This window comes from Pan paniscus, chromosome 5 (assembly GCF_029289425.2).
Source record: "Pan paniscus chromosome 5, NHGRI_mPanPan1-v2.0_pri, whole genome shotgun sequence".
NCBI lineage: Eukaryota > Metazoa > Chordata > Mammalia > Primates > Hominidae > Pan > Pan paniscus.
Window position 1 is genome coordinate 103160411 of NC_073254.2, and position 22095 is coordinate 103182505.

The window sequence follows — 22095 nt, forward strand, 5'->3', positions numbered from 1 at the left end:
AGAAAAAAAGATACAGAAGAAAAATCCAACTCTTAGCTCACAGGCTGTACCAAAACAGGCTGCAGGTAGGATTTGGCCAATGGGCCATAGTTCTCTGACCACTGCTCTAAAGATAACACAATGTCCATTTGCTACCTCAATGACTTTCAAACTAGACTGTGTAGAGTTGACACTTCCGAGTGCCGCCAAGAAATACCACTGGGTTCCTAAGTCCCCATTGCCACCCCATCTCTGGTTTATCACATGTCTTCCCAGTCTCAAAAACTTTAGTCATTTTATAGGGCCAAGCAAGAGAAGCATCATTGCAAGGGTGGTGACACAGTGGCCCAGCACGGATTTGAAAAACTAAGCAGGCTGTGGAGGGCATCCATAGGGCCAAGCAAGGAAGGCATCAGTGCAAGGGTGGTGACACAGTGGCCCAGCATGGATATGAGAAACCAAGCAGGCTGTGGAGGGCATCCACCAGGAGGACCACTCAGCAGGGGTGTCAAATCCCAAGACAGGTGAGGAGGAAATCTGAACAGGAGGTGAGGCCAGCTCAGGATGGGGTTTCAGAGCCTGTCTTAGCTCAGCTGCTATAACAAAATACTATAGATGGGTGGCTTAAACAACAGACATGGCAGAGTAAGGAAGTTCAGTGCCTCTTCCTCTTCATATAAGGACACTAATCTCATCAGGGGGGCCCCGCCCTCAAGAACTCATCTAAATCTAACTACCTCCCAAAGCCCCATCTCCTAACACCATCACTTTGGGGGTTGGGGCTTCAACATGTACATTTTGAGGGGACACAAACATTCAGTCCATAACAGGGTCCAAGCAGGTGAGGAGAGTGTCAACAATGAGCAGGGGGAGGTGGCAAAGGATGCCAGCAGACTATTAATTACATAGAGGGAGACTGACAAAATAAATAAATGCCACTAGGACAATGAGGGCCATGATTCTCACTGTGGGAGAATGGAGTTACAAAAAGAGAAAGCGAGGAAACTAGAATAGACCCTATGGTGGTGGGGCAGAATTAGAAATACCTGTGTGAAGTCATGGTTTTCAATGTTTACAAATAGATACAGTAATATAGATAGTTGTAAATGCATGTATGTACATAGGTATGTAGGCACAACCATACATAGACATCATATATAAGTCATACACACATACCCTAGTTCTGGGAGAAGCGACATCCAACAGTGATGAGTACACTTAGTGCCCAGATCTTGGTTTGTAAAGGCCATTTTCTGCTTTAAAAAACGAAATGAACAAACCAGAAACAAAGTTCCTTAGTAAAATGACTACATCCAGGGCTGTAACAGGGAAAGAATGAAATAAGCCTGGAACATGTTGCTGGAACATGAAGAAATCAAAGAATGACAGGGACCTACCAAAAAAGACGCAGAAACCATCCAGAAAGGACTTCCTTGGCCACATCTGGTATAATATGAACAAAAAAGTAGCCCATTGAATAAAATAAAAAATAAAACCCACTGAGTAACCCACAGTAAGAATCATGTATCCTTACTGACATACACAAATGAATAAAATGAAACTCTGATGAGGAACAGGGTATTTACATAATCTCAGAATACCTCTCCAATTACTGATTACGAAGAGAAAAAGAGTAACTTTAAGGTAGAGAAGCATGGCAGACACTATCTTACTTTAAGTGCTCAAAGTTAATATAACCAATTTGATGGAACAAAGCAAAATCATGTGCCACCTGACAGGAAGCCTCACTTCTGTTATATTCCTGCCAAAGATGCAAAATCTGAATCTTGTCTTGAAGAAACATAAGACAAATCCAAATGGAAGGATATTCTACAAAATGATTGTACTATCATCTTGCAAAGTGTCAGGACCATGAAAGTCAATGGAAAATGAGGAACTCTTCTAGATTGAAACAGACAGAGGAAGCATGACAGTGAAATGCAATGCCTTATTCTGAACTGGATTCTTCTGTTATTAGGGATATTATGTAGACAACTGGCAAAACATGAATGATGTAAGATGGTAGCACACATTTCCCAATTGTGAGTGTTGGATGATGGTTCTTTAGGAGAATTCCTACTTTAAGACTAAGTTTGATTGACATAGTTCATACAATAATTTCATACTTGAGGCTTTCTTCACCATTGACTTGTATTCTGTCAGGTATCACAACTGCTTAAAACTATCCAATGACTTCATCTCTCACTCTAACTACAAGCCAAAGTCCTTTCGATGGTCCATAAGGCACAGTGGTATAGCAGGCCCTGCTGCTACAAGCTTTGGAGAACCTGTTGTTAAAATTCTAGGAGTTCTGCAAAGCAGGTCAACTCACCTCACCCAGTTGGTAGGCTGAAGGTCATACGTGGTGAAAGTATTCACACCAAAGAAATCAACAAATGCTTCAAATCAAGACCTTAGTTTGTCTTTTTGTTTATTTTCATGGAGAGTAGGTTATTAAACATGTACCAGCACACTGCCATAAGATCTTTTACTATGTGTTCCCCCAACTCACCCGCATCTCTCTGAACTAGGCACCCTTTCATACTCACTTTCTCTCAAAGGGAAATTGTCTCCCACCAGGTTTGGCAGTTCTACACCTCACCAGTTACAGTTTAATACTCAAATGTTAGTTTCTCATTTGAAATAAAAGATTGTAACTTTTTTCTCCCCATTCCTTTTTTGTTTAATTTTTTCTCCACTTCTATCAAATATATATTTATTTTGTATATTCTCTGCCGCCTCTTCTCTACTGCCACCATTAAACCCTATGCTCAACAAAGGCAGGTGTTTCTGTCTTTGCTGTTGTTACTGTTCATGGCTGTATTCTCAGCACTTAGAATTTGCATTTTTGGCACTAGAGTAAGAACACAATAAACATCTGTGGATTGAATAAATGAATGGCCAAAGTTTATCCCAAAATGCTAAGATATCTTAATATAAATAGATCTTTACATCTGTGAATGTAAACTTTGGAAGCCAGACTCTTTTTAACAACCCACTATGGCAGGAATTAATCCATTCCTGAGAGAGAACTCACCCAACCATCTCCATGGGAGGGCATTAATCTATTCAAGAAGAATCTGCCCTCAGGAACCACGCACCTCCCACTAGGCCCTATGTCTCAACACTGCCACCTTGGGGATCAACGTGACAAAACATAGGGACAAAACACATCCAAACCATAGCAGTTAGGAACAAGAACACTCCAATATTTAAATTAACTATAAAATACACTAAACATTTTAATTAGAACACACAGATCATCAGAACAGATTTAAAATCACCCAACTATATATTTTTAAAACTAGCATACAGTTTTATGCTATTTTTAGGGAAATACAGTATTTTTACCATTTTTTGCTTTATACAGAAAGACATAAGAAAGGTTAAAAAGGTAGAAAGGACACACTATGCAAACAGTATAGTCAACTGATTTCTCATGAAGACTGAGTTATTTTAATGGGAGAAATGATGGCCTTTTCAACTGATGGTGATAGAATAAATGAATATCCTTATACCAAAAAAAGAACTTTGATCCCTACTTCACTGCAAACACAAAAATGAATTCAACATGATCACAGATCAAAATGTGAAAGCTAAAACGATATAACTCCTAGAAAATAAACCTGCCAAAACATCTTCACAGCCTTAAGGTAGGCAAAGATTTAAGACACCAAAAAAACTAACCCTTAAGGAATAAAAAAACGATAGAGTGGACTTCATTAAAATTAAAATTTCTGTTCATCAAAGGACACTATCAAAAAAACAAGGCAGGGCATGGTGGCTCATACCTGTAATCCCAGCACTTTGGGAGTCCAAAGTGGGTGGATCGCTTGAGTCCAGGAGTTCAAGACCAGCATGGGCAATATGGTGAAACCCTATCTCTACAAAAAAATACAAAAATTAGCTGGGCATGGTGGCATGCACTTGTATCCCAGCTACTCCAGAGGCTGAGGTGGGAGGATTGCTTGAGCCCAGGAGGTTGAGGCTGCAGTGAGCCATGATCACACCACTGCACTGTAGCCTGGGCAGTAGAGCGAGACACTGTCTTAAAAAAAAAAAAAAAAAAAGAAAAGAAAATGAAAAGTTAAGTCACAGATAAGAATAGTCATATATTCACAAGGCATTTATATGAGAAAGCTCTTGTTTTGAGACTGTATAAAGAACTCTCAATTAAACAAGACAAATAATCTGATTATGGGCAAAAAAAATTAGAAGATACTTTTAAAAAGAACATATATGAATTGCTAAAAAGCAAGTGAAAAGGCACTCAACATTATTAGTCATCGGTAAAATGAAAATTAAAACCACAAGATACTATTTTACACACACTAGAATGGTTCAAACTAAAAGGACTGATAATACTAAATGTAAGTCAAAATATAAAGCAGTTGAAACTCATTTTTTTTCTGGTTGAACGTGCAAACTGGTACAATCACTTTGGAGAACTGTTTGGCAATTTCTCACAAAGTAACATGCACATCTATCCTATGACCCAGAAATTTCACTCTTAGGTACTTACCTAAAAAGAAATGAAAATGTATGTCCAAAAAAAGATTTATACAACAGTGTTATGACAGCTGTATTCATAATAAGCAAACTCCAGAAACAAGAAAAACATCCAGCAATAGGAGAACAGATAAATGAATTGTGGTATATTCATACAATGGAAAACTTAGCAAGAAAAAGGAATGGACTACTGATAGATGCAGCCACATAGATGGAACATGAATCTGAAAAATATTATGGAAGGAATGCAGCCAGAAACAAAAAAGTATATATTGTATGAATCCATTTATAAGTAGTTCAAGAAATGGCAAAACTAAGTCCAGCAAAATTAGGTTTCTTTCTTTTTATTTTTATTTTTTATTTTTTGAGACGGAGTCTCTTTCTGTTGCCAGGCTGAACTGCAGTGGCGCGATCTCAGCTCACTGCAACCTCCGCCTCCCGGGTTCACTCCATTCTCCTGCCTCAGCCTCCTGAGTAGCTGGGACTGACTAAAGGTGCGCGCCACCACACCCAGCTAATTTTTGTATTTTTAGTAGAGACAGGGTTTCACCATGTTGGCCAGGATGGTCTCGATCTCTTGACCTCGTGATCCGCCCGCCTCAGCCTCCCAATGTGCTGGGATTACAGGCATGAGCCACCCGGGTACCTTGCCTAAACAAAGGAGAGTAGTCCAAGGGAACTGTGAAAGGCCCCTGCGTGAGAGGAAGGGAAGGTTTGTTGTGTGTGTGTGGTTTTTGTTTTATTTTGGTAGGGTTTGGGTTCCTAATTACTCTACAAGGTGCACCAGAATTGGAGATATTTGTCCAAATTCATAAATTTTGAAAGAGAAAAAGAAATACATTCAGAGTACTATTATTCCCATTTCAAGATTGAAGAAATTCAGATTAAATTATTCTAATTTTGTGAGGAAGCTAGCATTTGAACTCAGTTCTCACGCCATATTCCAAATTGCCACACCAGATATCTGGCAGATTTAGGGAAGAGGAAAAAATTAAGCATCAATCTACCTGTGGCACTGTGTAATACCATTCTCAGGATTTTAACTTCTAACTTACTCTCTTTGAAACAGCGATCACAAAGGAATAGACAAGGGGACCACAAATCATTAAAACTGCTGTCAAACAAAATAGAGAACATTTTTCCTAAAAGTTATTTGTTTGTGTAGCGAATAACAAGTTTGACGTTCTCACTGGAAGGAAGAATATGAATAAATGAACGAGCTCCAGTAAGAAGTCTACAACCTTTCTTAGTGGTTCACTAAACTCACGTTTATTGAATGATTGTGTGGTTTCTCTGCAAAGAGCAGTTTTGGACGAAAAGACCCGAGGTTATTTACAAAACAAGAAGCTCACATAGGAACTGATCCGGTAAGGAGGATCCCGAAGAGAGACAGACAAATCATTTTTTGCATTGTTTTGTTGGAAACGCCGGGCACTGCCAACAGTGTTTTACATCACTGTTCCTCAAATTTTAATGTGCATTTGATTCCCGGAAATCTTGTTAAAATATAGGTTCTGATTCCATAAGTCTGGTGTGGAGCTGAGACCCTGAATTTCTAAAAAGCTCCCCAAATATACCCACACTGTCAGTAGGGGTGGGAGTGGCGGAGGCGACTACAGGGGAAAGCTTCACTTTGAGTGATCGAGAGGCTCTACGCAACTGGAAAGAAGAAACTCAAACTCCCTCGTACAGAGAGAGACTCACCAGCCCCCGACCCCCGGGCAGCAGTAAAGCGAGCTGGGCACTGCGCCTAGAATCCCAGTTCTTACCCCAGGATCAGAAGCGCGCTCTGCAGCTGTCCCCGCACCTCCAGAAACACGCGCGTCTCCGCCGCAGAAGCCGCCATGGCAGGCGTCCAGTCCCAGACCGGACCAAGCTGGAGGTTCCGAGGGGCCCGGGTCAACAGGACCAGGAGAGGTTCCACGTGCGAACCAACCAGCAGCAGCCCCGCTGCGGCGCAGGCGCCTGTGCCAGAGCGCAGGGCTGGCGCCACCTACCAGCTCACAGCGCCACCTGCCGGCCGGAGAGTGCACCACCGAGAAGGCGCGTGACCCCGGAGGCCGCGGCGGGGCGCGCATTTTCAAAACCAGGCTTTGGCCCAGAGTGCTGAGAAAGGTGGGCGGCGAGAGGCTAGCTATCGCCCCACTCTGCTTCTTATGAGCGTGACTTGGCGCGTTAGCATCCCTGGAAATGACCATAAAAATCAGACCCAGGGTTCACACCTTTGGCTAGCTCGAAGGGAGGGAGATGATGGAGGCAAGTGTTACAGGTGGGCTTTGTCCCCAGGAGATCCAAGAACAGAATTCCCGGCCCCAAACCCACTTTATCTTGGTCTCTTTATGAACAAGGGTCGTTTGTTAGCCTCTATGTAAAGCGACAAAATTTTCAAGAATTGACTTGCCATTGCTTCTCAACTTAGACAGGATAGCTCCAAAATTGAAACAGGTGCAAAAATATAAGGAAGTTCTTTGTTACCTAATGCAGAAGAGTGTGGCTGAAGTCTATCAGGACTAACCATTTTTTAGGGGGGAAAAAAGGAAGATGAGAATGATTACGTATGTACAGCTCCACTATTCACTTTCACAAAAGTAAAAACTAAGAGAAGTTGGAGAAGTTTACTACCAGAAGATAGTTTTGAAAAGTTTGACACAGTAAAGAACCTGGTATAATGTAAATACTTATAATGAAGAACTATTAAAATATAAGACCAGGGTAGAATTACAATAGGGCTTCTTAAAAACAAGGAGCTGCTTTTATTTATTTATTTTTTTTCGGAGTCTCGCTCTGTCGCCAAGGCTGGAGTGCAGTGGCGCGATCTCGGCTCACTGCAACCTCTGCCTCCTGGGTTCAAGTGATTCTCCTGCTTCAGTCTCCCGAGTAGCTGGGATTACAGGCGCGCGCGCCACCATGCCAGGCTAATTTTTCTGTTTTTGGTAGATCCGCCCACCTTGGCCTCCCAAAGTGCTGAGATTACAGGTGTGAGCCACCATGCCCAGCCTAAACCATAAATAAATTCTAAATAAATAAATCCTGTCATATATTTTAAGATAATAGCTTGACAATTTTTCTAAAATCAGTATTTGGGGTGATTAAAGTTTATTATGTTGATGCACAAATTATTATATCTATCACAATAATTTGAAGTTATAGATGGAAGCAACAGCTCACTTAAAAAAATAAAGTTTACTATTATTTGGTCTCAAATAATTCATCTATTTGAAGGATGATGATTTCAACTCTTCATATCTTCCACCTTTAATACCCGAGGCTATTGAATGCTTAAATATTGACACATTATATTGAAATATACAACTTCCTTAGCACAGCTTACTCTTTATAATTGTTTTGTTAGCTTAAAAGATTGTTATATATTTAGTTACGTATTTGTAAAAACTTTCATTTTTTTACCGTATGGTGTTGGCAAAACGGTGCAATTTACCTTGGAGTAACTAGATATGATTGATAGAGCTCTAGACTCAAAGAAGTTCCAAATCTGACACCAACTACTTGTCTCCTAACTTCACAAGTCTCCTAACCTCTCTGGGATGCAGGTTACTCATATGAAATATTGAGAAACTATTCAAATAATATTTAAAAGCTGTTTTCAGTTCCTATTATCTCTTCAAATGAAAACATCTGCTAACCCCCTTTCTAGCCACTCCTGAAATTGGTAGCCATGGCCGCTTCCCGCGACAGTCCACTTGAGGGCGCTGTGGCAACAGCTAGCGCCGGGAGGCAGGAAGCCGATCGGGGGCGGGGATCGAAGGCCTCAGACGTCGACGCTGGCGTGGGCGCGAGCACGGTGCACTCTGGGAGCTGTCACTAGGCCCTTCGGCTCCCGGTCTCGGTGTAGCTGCCGTGGTTGCCAGGAGAGCTGCGCCGGCGAGAAGCGGCCGAGCCAGCAGCAGGTAAAAGCGTCCCCGCCCCCAGTGCGGTCGCTAGGCTGGTAGCCGGCTCCGAGCATCCTTCTCGGCCCGGCTAGGTCCTGAGCCGCGGGGACGCCTTGCGAGTCTGACTGCTGTGGCGTCGGGGGTGTTGCCGCTCCGGCCCCGCCAGGAGCCGCGAAGCTGGTCGGCCGCCCTCTGGTTTCCGGGGAGTCGGGAGCTGCGCGGGGACTGGAGGGCCAGGGCTGGGGCCGGGGCCTGGGCCGGGCAGAGGCGCGAGGGCGGCCACCAGGTGAGGGAGGCCGGAGGCGGGGCCGGGGAGCCGGGGGCAGGTCCCGAGCCTCCCCTGCTGGGGCGGAGCGGTGCGCAAGGCTGGGGCAGAGGTCGCACCTGTGCGATGGAGGCGCGCGGAGTAACCTCTTTGTTGAAGGAATCGAGGCGTTGTGCCTTCTCGGCTGGTGGGTTCTTTTAGCATTGAGGAGACACGTAGGCCCGCGATGGTTCATGTTCTCCAGGGGGCTTAGAAAGGAGTACCGAAGTTTATTAAGAGGAAGTCATAGGAGTCAAACGGGTGTTGTTAACAATTATCACCTTTGATTCCCAAGCCTTTTAAAGTTGCAACATAACAATAGTCACTTGTTTGGGCCTCCTCCAGTCTTGTACCCTGAGGGGGCGGGGAATGGCACACAACTATTTTTCTTAAGCTAACTAAATTGTGTTTGAAAATTTTTACACTATCTTAGAGTTCTATGGCGTTTGAGAAATGTAAAGATTGGGAAAATGACTTCGACTCCAGCTAAAGCAGTCAAAAAAAATGATAATTACCAAAAATGTAGGAAACTGTTTGCCTGACAAATAGGCCCTGAACTGTAGAGAGAGAAAAATCTGTTTTGATGTTGTTGGCCATTGTCTATGCAGACATAAGTTCTCACATTTTAATTTTGTTTGTGGGTATTAATATGGTCTACAGTGAATAACATATGTCGGCATTATGTGCTAAGTAACTCACCACCTGATAGATAACACAGTGATTTAGGTGGGCCGACTGAAGTTATGAGTAAATTAAAACCACGAGTAGTCTAAATGCTTTATTTTAGTGATTACTTTCGGCCACAACTGATAACTAAATCATTCTCTGTAATTGTTAAGCAGTAGCAAATCTCCACGTGGGCTTGATTATTAGGTACCTAGTGCTGAAAGAACTAAAAACACCTGATTTAATACACAAACCAGAAAATGTGACACCATAACCCAAATCTTAAATGTAAGGTAAGTGTTGTCAGTTAAATGTTTGTATACATTCAAAGAAGTCCTATTTTGTAGTTAAAGTAAAGGAGTGAGCTCTGGCCTGGGAATGAAGAGATTAGATTCAAGTGCTTTAATCTGCTACTAACCAGATGTGATCTGCAGGCTTCGGTTTTGTCATTGTTTAAGGAAATTTGAAAAGACCAGGGTTTTCCAAACTGATGTTTCCCCCAGAACAGTGTTCTAAAACCATTTAATAGGCTTACTTTCCCCAAAGCAGTGTTCAATGGCAAATAATTTGGGAGCACACTAGGTTAAACTAGGTTTAACTTTTTTGCTTATAAAGGCAGGACTCTTCAAAACCTTTACTGTTATGCTGATACATGTAAATCTCCAGAAGGTTATCCTAGCATTCCCAAATTTACCTGATCTATTTTCTCATGGCCAAATGGTTAACAACTCTTAGAATATAATTACATAGAATATAAATTTAAAAACTGCTATACTTAAGCTGAGTCCTCTTCAACTGTAAAGGTCCATGCACTAGGCTTATTTTTTGGCTGTCATTTTAAACTTTTTGGAGCATGAAAATCTAGTGGCAACTCACTTGTATAAAAAAAATTATATTTTTCTTAGTAAAATATTAATGATACACTTAAGTTCCCATGAGTCTTAATGCTTTAATTATTGGCAGAAGACTTATCTTATTCTTTCTGGTTTTTTGACTTTTTTTAAACCATAATTCATGTTTTGAATTTGATGGTGGAGTGTAGTTATTGATTTTATTCAAAATGGCATTTTGAGGTTCCAACAAGTGAAGACTTGTTGATAATGGCATCACTTTTGCTGTGATGATTTCTCCTTATAGTCATGAATTCCTAAAATGAAATTATGGTAGAAGCCACCCAAAATGTGCTTACTGTGTAATAACTACCTATTTTAAGAGCTTATGTCATGGAAAAGAGCTAAAGGCTAAAACACAAATTTTGAGACAGTTACTTCTAAATTGCTTTACAAACAGGATGTGTGCTGAACACAATCTTAAACTGTTTTGCTAAAGTCTGTTAAGTGTCACTAGTACACCACCAGTGTGGATATTCTGTTCATTCTTTATTACTTTCTTAGGGTGAATGCTGTTAATGCACAGTTTTGCTTGCAGATAGGAGAGGTGGGAAGAGAACATGTAATTTTAATAGATAAGTGTTAATTCAGGTAAATTATCTCCCTGGAATAAAACTATTAAGTAGAAATATAAAGCTAATATTTTTTGTGTAATAGCTAACAGTTTTTATTGAGAATTATATGAAAATATGATACCCTTGTCTTTAACTGGCGGTTTCCCTTTTTCCTTTATTGAATTTACTTCCTCCTCTCCAAGCTATCCAAGCCTGAAATCTCAATGACCTTTCATTGCATTGGTCAATTATATAGTATCAAATTTATTAAGTAAAAATTTATATATACTGATGTACATTCATTTAAGTGTACATTTCAATAAGTTTTAGTAGATATATATGCACCCGTGTAGCTACCACCACAATCAAGATTTGGAAGATGCCACCACTCAGGCACATATAGTTATACTTTTACTCTCTGAGAATGTTCTTCTGTTTCTGAGTGTCTAAATTATACCTTTAAGACCTAGCTCAAATGCCAACCTGTGAACCTTTTTTTGATTACCTCATTTTGAATTAATTTCCTCCTCTTCTGACTTTCCTTTTCACATTTTTTTTTCATCATTCTTCTCCGTTCTTTGTGGTGGCTAACCCAGTGGCAAACATATAGCAGGCACTTATTTGTTGACCAAATGGATTAATGTAATATTTCCTCAACTTCAGTGTTTGTGATATCATCTTCAAAATTTTGGCCATATCTTCCTGTTTGGCATACTTCCTGTTTAGTTATTAATATTTCTTTATATCAATGTGATTATTAAAGTAATATTTTAAAGGAAACTTGGAATAACTTTGAGTAAAAAGCAGGTGGCACTTGCCATAAACAGAAGGTGGACGTATACGTAAAAATAATGAAAATCAAAGTGCTCTTAATTTCTAACTAGAAACTATTGCCTGCAGGAGGCTCTAAGCCTAAAACTTGCCCTTTGTTTAAAAGTGAGATTGGCAAGAATTTCAGTGGTGTTAACATCTTGGCACCAAACTGAGACTTTCTTCTTAATACAGTCAGAGGAACTGAAAGAGAATGAAGAGGAAGTAACCTTTTTTTTTTGAAATGGAGTCTCACTCTGTCATCCAGGCTGGAGTACAGTGGAGTGAGCTCACTGCAACCTCTGCCTCCCGGATTCAAGGTATTCTCCTGCCTCAGCCTCCTGATTAGCTGGGATTACAGGCACCCACCATCACACCGGGCTAACTTTTGTATTTTTAGCAGAGACAGGGTGTCGCCATGTTGGTCACGCTGGTCTCAAACTCCTGACCTCAGGTTATCCGCCTCGCCTCTGCCTCTCAAAATGCTGGGATTACAGACATGAGCCACTGTGTCCGGCCCCTCCTCATTTAATTCAGTGTCACTTAGCTCTGCCCTCGGATCTTATAAAATCATCCCACGTCTCCATTTGGTGGCCCAAATTTTTGTAGATACTAAGTTAATCAGTGCTTGAAAATTCCTTAGAATTTTATCTGTGCAATAATTTAGAAACAAAGCCTTAATTGTAAATTAAAAAGTGTACTACAATTACCTTAAAAAATATAGTAAAAAAAGTTACTTTAAAAAATAGTACAAAGATAATATTCTTGAATCAGATATGTCTTTATTTTTTCAAAAATGTTCTGAATGTTACTGATGTTTCATCCTACTAGGGTACATTAGCCTTAAGATAAACATTTGAATCTAAAATCTAAATCAGAAAACAAGTGGGAACCTGTTATATGACAAAGTGATGACTGTTGATTCAGGAGTGATGAAATGTTAATATAATGTTTATCTGGCAAAGCTCCTGTATGAGTAGATGAGGTAATAAAGTTAAAATAACCTCCTATCTCCTTTAGTTTTTTCTCTCATCACTTAAGTTTTATATAGCTATATTTTTATATTTTAATCCTGCCGAAGACATTTCTAGACTTTTTCCTCCTTAGATGACACCTTCTACTCTCCTGTGGAAGGAGTTTCGTATAAACACACTGGAAAATAAATTCCCTGCTCTTATTTTGTGAAATACATCTTGTATTTAAAGTTGCTGGAGTTACTTATAGGCATATATCCATATTATGAGCCTAACATTTGCTGTTATTTCGTGTTCATGAACAAAGAGCTTGGGTAAATAGACCCTTTCATTTGGTGTTAACCGTTTCCAAAAAAAAAAAATTAACCTGAGTGGTGATAAGTTTATCAGTACACACAATCATTTGCTACTCACCAAGAGGTCAGATTCCTGGGTTTTGGTTTTGTTTTTGTTTTTGAGACGGGGCTCTGTAGTCCAGGGTGGAGTGAGATTCCTGTTAATATAAGGTTCTGGGATACAACCTAAAAAATTGGAAGTAAGTAAAGAGCCATCTTGGATGCATAGCATTTATTTCACAAACAAGTGGTTTCTTTCCTGCTTCTCTACTGTAAAATAAGGGAGCAGTATAGAAGCAATATAGGTAAATTGTCATCATTTAGAAGTGACAGCTGACTATAATCAGAAAATCATAAAAATACTGCAATCTTAGTCCTTTGAATTATACAGGTAAATAGCCCTACATTTTTCAGTTGCTTTTGATTGTGCTATTATATTATGAAAAGGTACTATAAAGTATCAGCTACCTGAAACCTTTAGAATATGTGTTGTTTTTATCGAATATTCTACATAGCTAGAATTTTTTTATATGCCCCAAATGCCATCGCAGAGCACTGATTATGCTTTTTGCTTCTGTTCAGAATGATGCAGCTGGCACAGTGGCTTTTCCATACATGCTTAACAGTTTAAAAATTTCCTGGAGAGGTTTTTCTCCTGCTGGCCTGTGAAAAAATAGAACATAGTACAGTACTTGCTTTTAAGTTAGTCTCTGACATTTTGGAAGAAATAAGTGTTTGAATGACTTCTATATTATATACAACATTACCACCAAGTAGCAGTTCACTTTTTTTTCCTTTTTCTTTTTTTTTGAGACAGACTCTCACTCTTTTGCCCAGGCTGGAGTGCAGTGGCATGATCTCGGCTCACTGCAACCTCTACCTCCTGGGTTCAAGCGATTCTCCTGCATCAGCCTTCCAGGTAGCTGGGACTACGGGCGTGTACCACCATGCCCAGCTAATTTTTATTGTATTTTTTAAATAGATACAGGGTTTCACCATGTTGGCCAGGCTGGTCTCTATCTCCTGACCTCAGGTGATCTGCCGGCCTTGGCCTCCCAAAGTGCTGGGATTACAGGTGTGAGCCACCACACCTGGCCAGCAGTTCACTTATGAGCCTGAATGAGGGGTTCCAGAAACAAAATATGGCCTCTGACATTTTTTGGAAGGCTGTCCTCAAAGCACTGTTCCCCAAACCTACCTGATTCCATAACCTGAGGCTGCCAATTAGTTTTACGTAATCTGATAACTTTCATTATGTTTTAAGTTTCAGAGATTGTGGTTGAAAAAAGGTAAATATTATTTGGGAATAAACTGTTGTTTAGTTATCTATTGCTACATGACAAATTATCTCAAAATGTAGTGATTTAAAACAGTATCTCACACAATTTTTGTCAGAGGGGATAGGGAAGTTATTTGGCTTGAGTTTCTTATGAGGTTGCAGTCTGATTGCAGTTGGAGAACTCACTTTCAAAGTGGCTCACTCATGACTGGCAAGGCAAGTTGTTTCTGGCTTTTAGAGGAAAGACGTAGTTCCTCCCCACGTGGGCCTCTTCACAGGTCTGCTTTGAGTGTCCTTATGACATAGAGGCCAGCTTGCCCCAGAATGAGTGATTCTAGAGATATCAAAGTGGGAGCTACAGTGTCTGTTATGGCCTTTTACTTCTGCAGTGTTATATTGATTATTCTCACAGGCCAGCAGTGATTCCATGTGGTAAGGAATTGCCCGAGAGCATGAATATCAGGAAGTGAGGATCATTGAAACCCATGTTAGAAGCCAGTATGTGAATATGTATCTAAATCGTAAACAGTACCTATTTACTCAGTATGCAGTATATACACAGCTCATTGTGATTTTGGAAAGAATATTCGAAGATTAACTTAAAATGCCACTTGAAAATTAATGTACCAAACAAATCAAGCACTTTGACAAATTCTTAGTCTCCATGGTCCTTTGGGAGGGGGATATGATTCTGAGTTGAGATGTAGCACTTAAGATACAGATTTTATTTATTTATTTATTTTTTGTTATTTATTATGAGATGAAAGGAGGAAACACCACATTTTACAGAGTTGCTATTTCATGTTCTTTAGGGACATTATTCATTCACCCTTTATTACCATAAATGGGGCATAATTCACATGATTTTAAAAGTATAAGAAAGTATACAGATAGTCCCCAAATCATGGTAGTTTGACTTTATGACTTTTCAACTTTACACTCGTGCAAAAATGATACACATCCAATAAAAACTCGACTTCTAGTATCCATACAACCATTTTGATTTCTCCTTCCAGTATAGTATTTAATAAATTACATGAGCTATTCAACACTTTATTATAAAACACGCTTTATATTGGGTGATTTTTGCCTAACTATAGGCTAATATAGGTGTTCTGAGCACATTTAAGGTAGGCTAGGCTAAGTAATGATGTAAATAATAGTGAATCAACGTGAATGTACTTAACACTACTGAACTATACACTCAGTGGTTAAGATAGTAAATTTTGGCCAGGCTCAGTGGCTCATTTCCATAATCCCAACACTTTGGAAGGCCAAGGCCAGAGGATTGCTTGAGCCCAGCAATGCTAAATGAAATGTTGAATACATTTCAACTTACGGTATTTTCAACTTAGGATGAGTTTGTGTGGATATAAGCCATAAGTCAAGGAATATCTGTATGATGAAAAGACTCCTTTTCCTGGGCCCTCATCCATCCAGTTACCACCTGTCTCCTAGGAAGTAATGTTTAGTTTCGTTGTGTGTTCTTTCAGATATGTATTGTACATATGCAAATTAATATGTATTTTCCCTCTTTTAATATAAATGATAGCATATTATAAACACTATTCTGTGCCTTGCTTCTTTTAGTTAATATATGTTAGCACTTTAAAAATCAATGTATACACTTAATTCATTATTTTTACCAACTGAGAATATTGTCATTCAATTTTTATAATGTTTATTGACTGTTTACTGTGGGTCAGGCACTTTTCTAGGAGCTGGGGATTTGAGAGCTAAAATGACAGATGAGGTCTCTCTGTTATAGCGATTACCACCCCTGGAGTCACAGTTCAATTACAATAAAGCAAGGTAAGTTCTATGATAGAGGAAGTATAGCATGTCATGGGAGTTCACAGGAAGGAGGTGTATATGTGAGTGTTAGGGGAATGGTGGAATGGTCCTGGAAGACTTCCCAAAAGGGATAAAATCTGAGACCTGAAGGATAAGTAGGTACTTGTCAGGTCAAGTTAGGATTTAGTGTTTGAAACAGAAGGAATAAAAGAGTGGCTCTCAAAAAATGCATTTAAAAATTATTGCAAAGCTATAGTAATCAAAATAGTATGGTACTGGCCAAAACAGACATATAGATCAATGAAATTGAATGGAGAGCCCCGAAATAAACACCAGTTTATACGGTCCAACAGTGTTTGACAAGGGTGCCAAGACGACTCAGTCAGGAAAGGGTAGCCTCTTCACCAGATAGTGTTGGGAAAAACTGATATCCCTATGTGAAAAAATGAAGTTGTATATCTTATACCATACACAAAGATTAACACAAAATGGATTAAAGGCCTAAAGATAAGACCTAAAACTATAAAGCTCCTAGAAGAAAACATAGGAGAAAAGCTTTATGACATTCAGTTTGGCAATTTCTTGGATATGACAGCAAAAGCACAGACAATCAAAGCAAAAATAAAAAATAGGATTGTATTAATCTTAAAACTTTCTGTGCATCAGAGAATACAAGAGAGTGAAAAAGCAAACTATGGAAAGGGAGAAAATATTCATAAATCATGTGTTTGATAAGAGGCTAATACCCAGAATATATAAAGAAAGAGCTACTCTTACAGTTCAATAACAACAAAATAACTGAATTTTAAAATGGGCCAAGGACTTAAATAGACATTTTTCCAAAGATGATATATAAATGGCCAGCAAACATATGAAAAGATATTGAGGCCGGGTGTGGTGGCTCAGGCCTGTAATCCCAGCACTTTGGGAGGCCGAGGTGGGTGGATCATGAGGTTAGGAGATTGAGACCATCCTGGCCAACATGGTGAAACCCCGTCTCTACTAAAATACAAAAAATTAGCTGGGCGTGGTGGTGCACACCTGTAGTCCCAGCTATTCAGGAGGCTGAGGCAAGGGAATCGCTTGGACCCGGGAGGTGGAGGTTGCAGTTAAGCCAGGTCCAGGTTGCAGTTAAGCCAAGATCGCACCACTGCACTCCTGCCTGGAGGCAGAGCAGACTCCATCTCAAAAGAAAAAAAAATGTTGAAGATCACTAATCATTAGATAAATACAAATCAAAACCACAAAGAGATACCTAACCTTACACCCACTATGATGGCTACTATTAAAAAAAAAAAAGTTTCAGCAAGGATGTAGGGAAATTAGAAACTTCTTGGGCACTGTTGGTAGGAATGTAAAATGGTTCAGCCCCTGTGGAACACGGTATGGCCATTCCTCAAAAAAAGTTTAAAAAATTACTCTCTAAATTTAGCAATCCCGCTTTTGGATATATCCAAAAGAGTTGAAAGCAGGATCTCGAAGAGGAATTTGCACACCCATGTTGATAGCAGCACTATTCGTGATAATCAAGAGGTAGAAACAACCTATGTGTGCACCTATGGATTAATGGATAAGCAAAATACAGTATCTACATAGAATGAAATGTTACTGAGCCTTAAAAAAGGAAATTCTGACACATGCTATAACATGGATGAATCTTGAGGACATTATGCTGAGTGAAATAAGCCAGTTATAATAAAAAGACCCATACAATATGGTTCCCCTTACATGAGGTATCTAAAGTAGTCAAATTCATAAAAGCAGAAAATAGAATTGTTGTTTAATGGGTATAGAGTTGCAGTTTGCAAGATGAAAAGTTCTGGAGATTGGTTGCACAACAATGTGAATGTACTTAACACTACTGAACTGTACACTCAGTGGTTAAGATGGTAAATTTTGGCCAGGCTCAGTGGCTCATTCCTGTAATCCCAACACTTTGGAAGGCCAAGGCCAGAGGATTGCTTGAGCCCAGTTGTTCAAAACCAGCCTGGGCAACATAGCAAGACCCCTTAAAAAAAAGATGGTAAATGTTATATGCTTTAAAAAAAAATTAAAAAAGGACTATAGGCTGGGCACAGTGGCTCATACCTGTAATCCCAGCACTTTGGGAGGCCAGGGCAGGAGGATCGTTTAAGGCCACAAGTTCAAGACCAACCTGGGCAAGAAAGTAAGACCCTGTCTACCAAAAAAAATTTTTTTTTTTTTAATTAGCTAGGCATGTTGGCACCCACCTGTAATCCTGGCTACTCAGGAGGCTAAGGCAAGAGGATTGCTTGAGCCCAGGAGTTAGAGACGTCAGTGAGCCATGATTGTGCCACTGCATTCCAGACTGGGTGATAGAATGAGACCTTGTCTCAAAAAAATAAAAAGGACTTTAAACTTCTAGAAACATGAAGCATATGTACATTTTTTACATTTTATACTGTCACGTAAGCCATGTTTCTAAATCAGGGGTGTCCAAACTTTTGGCCTCCCTGGGCCACATTGGAAGAAGAATTGTCTCAGGCCACACATAAAATACACTAACACTTAACTATAGCTGATAAGCTAAAAAGGTCCATGCATAAATCTCTTAATGTTTTAAGAAAGTTTACGAATTTCTTGGGCCACATTCAAAACTGTTCTGGGCTGTGGGTTGGACAAGCTTATTCTGAATATTGAAAAAGATACTGATTTAAAAATTAGGTCAAAGGGGTTGAATCACTAGGTATCATGCAGAGGCATAGCATTTTGAGTTTGAGTATAATTTAATAGAAAATTAAATTCTATCCACAAAATTAATAGCATGTGTAAAGACACTGAGATGGGAGGGAGCAAGTCTTGAACAGTGGACAATTGCCTAGGTTTTGCTTAGCTGGGACAGAAGTGTGAATAAGATTGAAGGAATGGGTCTATTTTATGAAGGCTTTATATGGCTAACAGCTTGGATTTCATGTCTAAGAAAATGAATATCACAATTATAGCAGTAATAAGAGCACTTCTTATACGCTAAGTTAACACTGAGCTAAAGAGCTTTCCAGGGATTATCAAATGTACTTTTCTGAGCTTCCAGCAGGGAACATGCTCCACCTGCTTTTTCCTATGTAAAATTAATTGGCTCTTGGAGAAGGTGAAGGTAGTGAAAATAGGTTGTTGACGTAGTCCAGGTATAAAATAGGCATGAATTAAAGACCATTCTGAAAAATGCACATTTGTAGACTTTATTAAACTGCTCCAAAATGAAATCGCACAAGTACAAACTTGTGTAATTAGGAAGATGATGGTGCTGTTGACAGTAATGAAGGAAAAAAAAGGAAATTCAGAAAATAATAGCAGTGCTTGACAGACTTTACAGCATTTCTTGTATTGGAGTGATATTCTGACAACAGAGGTACTGTGAAATGGAAAGTGAGGAGAGGTGTAGTAACAGTTTATGGTTTATCAGTATTTTGAAGGGTGCCTATGTTTTGTAGAGATTTTTTACAATAATTAAGCAATACCTTATTTTGGCTCTTATTCTATTATGTGCTTCAGAATCTACAAAAATATCTAGAGTTAAGTCTCTCTTACAGAATTAATACCTCAGCAAAGTTATTTTGTTCTTTCATGATGAGCATTATTAATATTGTTGTTTTGTTACCATCTTAACCTTAAAACATGAGAGGGGATGGACATTGAAGGGTTGTAGGAGCTGGGGGAAGGTCTGCTGTAGGCTGTACCCCATTTTTCTCTGTAAAGTATCTTGATATCCTCAACATTAATTCTAGTTTACTTTGTCCATCAAGGGAGTTAACCCTTGTGCAAGGCTACTTTCTGTCACCATTCTTTAACAGATTTTGGAAACTGATGTGCACAGATCATGCATGGTCTGTGTCCAGGGTGAACCCTTTTTTTAAAAAGCATCTTTAAATAAAAGTACTCAGCTAAAGTGTTGGTGACTTCCTGTGTAATATTTTGATCTTATCTTTTAAATACATAGGCATGATTGAATTTGCATCTCAGTGAATTTTTTGCATGTGTGCTTTTTCTTATGATTTTACTTTTGGAACAGTCTTAATAAAATGGGCAAAGAAAAACGTTAAAATTCCATGGGATTTTTTTTAATGGGAAAAATTTGTTTCTACTGGCTGTGATTAAAATTTGTTTACAGATATTCAGTTAAATTGGAACACACTAGGAAGTATAGAAAAATGTTTGGCTAGTATGTATAGTATGGCATTGTTATGTTAACTTATGTAAAAAGCAGTCTTTATTTGAAAATCCAACTCTATAGTAAGTTAATAGCATACTATTTATTTTTTAAACGCTGAAAACGTTAAATTACTAATTTTTAAATATATTGGTTAGATTTTATTTTGCAAATAATGATTTGATTAACTTAATATGGGTTTAATTATGCTGTAAAAATTCTTTTTGCTTATTTCACTTTATTTCTAGTAGTATGTTTTAGCATATGTAAAAGTTTAAGCAAAATCATTGTCAGTCATTAAATGAAGAATGATAGCTACAAATAAAGATACTTTGAGAAAGGTACTTTCTGATGAAAATTGATGTTTCAAATAAGCTGGAAAGAAATACATGGTGGGATAGTTAACAGTTAGTTATTCCTCATCTTGCGTTTCACCTCTCTAATCATTCTGAATAGCAATGCATTCATTTTTATCGTTATTCTCATGTCTTACCTTCTGCTGTATATAAAAAATAAGCCATGTTTTCTTTCTTCTTCCAAACTATTAATAAAAGCAAAACAGAATGTGGTCAATCTAGATAATTTAGATGTTCTTTAAGTGTACTATTCTGATATTTACTCTTAGGCTGATTTTTTTCCCTTGCCATCTAAAATGTTTGTTTCATTTCCCCCTACCCAATCAATGTATACACAGTGAAATCAAACATTTTAATGTTAGGAAAAACAAAACATTAGAAAGATATGTTTGAAAAAAGCAGATATATCCTAAAAGCAAAATTTAGTTGTTTGGGATTCTGTTTTACATTATCCACACAACTACTTCTTTCTATAGATATGGTTAATACAATGATATATGACTAAACCAGAATATTAAACTATCAGTGATGTTCACAGGTTTCATCAAAATAAGGAAAACTTCCTTGATATTTTTGTTTTCTGAACTATCGTTTTGTCCCCTCATAACTAATAACCCTCAGGAATTATATCTCCCTTTGCCAAGAGAAAAAACCTGTCTTTAGTAGGTCCTATAAAGCATCCCTTAGGTGCTTAATAATAGAATTTGTGCACTAAAGCATACTGCTAATCCAGCAAGAATCCTGTCATCAGCCCTGCACATCCTAAATTTGGGGGCAGCCACATCTGTAATACTGTTTTTGGATGTGTAACCCAACCTGCAGTACCTCTGTAGTATTTCATCCCACTTCATAGCATTTTTACCTCTTAGGAATTATTTTCTAGGGAGGAAGAGATTGTTGTCTTTTATGTTCTGTATATAGTTCCCCTTGTATATAGGTTCACCACGGCCATTTATTGAATTAAAATCCCTGTTTTATAATGTCTGTGTCACCCAAAACAATCTACAGATTCAATACAATTCCTATCAAAAGACCAATGACATTCTTCACAGAAATAGAAAAAAGAAAATCCTAAAATTCATGTGGAGCCACAAAAGACCCCAAATAACCAAAGCCATCTTGAGCAAAAAACAAAGCTGGAGGTGTTCTACTACCTGACTTCATAATATACTACAAAGCTATTGTAACCAAAATAACATGGAACTGGCATAAGAACAGACACACTGACTAATGGAACAGAATAGAGAGCCCAGAAATAGTTCCACACATTTACAAACAACTGTTTGTTTGTTTGTTCGTTTGTTTGTTTTTTGAGACAGAGTCTCACTCTGTTGCCCAGGCTGGGGTGCAGTGGTGTGATCTCACCTCACTGTGGCCTCTGCCTCCAGGTTCAAGCGATCCTCCTGAGTAGCTGGGATTACAGGCATGCACCACCATGCCCGGCTAATTTTTGTATTTTTAATAGAGACAAGGTTTCACCATGTTGGCCAGGCTGGTCTCCAACTTCTGGCTCAAGTGATCCACCCACCTCACCCTCCCAAAGTGCTGGGTTTACAGGTGTGAGCCACCATGCCCAGCCCTACAACC

General features: G+C 38.9%; 2 protein-coding genes across 29 annotated transcripts in view; one reads left to right on the top strand and one right to left on the bottom strand.

Moving 5' to 3' along the window:
• UBE3D (ubiquitin protein ligase E3D) overlaps positions 1-6477 on the bottom strand; it is a 474449-nt gene extending 467972 nt beyond the window's left edge. For 6 of the 8 annotated variants that reach the window (XM_063605399.1, XM_003816375.6, XM_034962436.2 and 3 more), the window contains exon 1: positions 6258-6468. In XM_063605399.1, coding sequence (XP_063461469.1) covers positions 6258-6334 — 77 coding nt within the window. In that variant the 5' untranslated portion in view covers positions 6335-6468. Of the gene's footprint in view, positions 1-6257 lie in introns of all 8 variants that reach the window. The other 2 variants (XM_063605398.1, XM_034962441.3) reach the window with 2 other exon arrangements.
• Positions 6478-8215: 1738 nt separating this feature from the next.
• The window catches only part of DOP1A (DOP1 leucine zipper like protein A), a 101277-nt gene continuing 87397 nt past the window's right edge, over positions 8216-22095 (top strand). For 11 of the 21 annotated variants that reach the window (XR_004672042.3, XM_003816376.5, XM_034962445.3 and 8 more), the window contains exon 1: positions 8281-8396. The gene's annotated coding sequence lies outside the window, so the exon portion shown is untranslated. Of the gene's footprint in view, positions 8397-15901; positions 16003-22095 lie in introns of those variants that run through there. The other 10 variants (XM_008969448.4, XM_008969450.4, XM_057302553.2 and 7 more) reach the window with 8 other exon arrangements.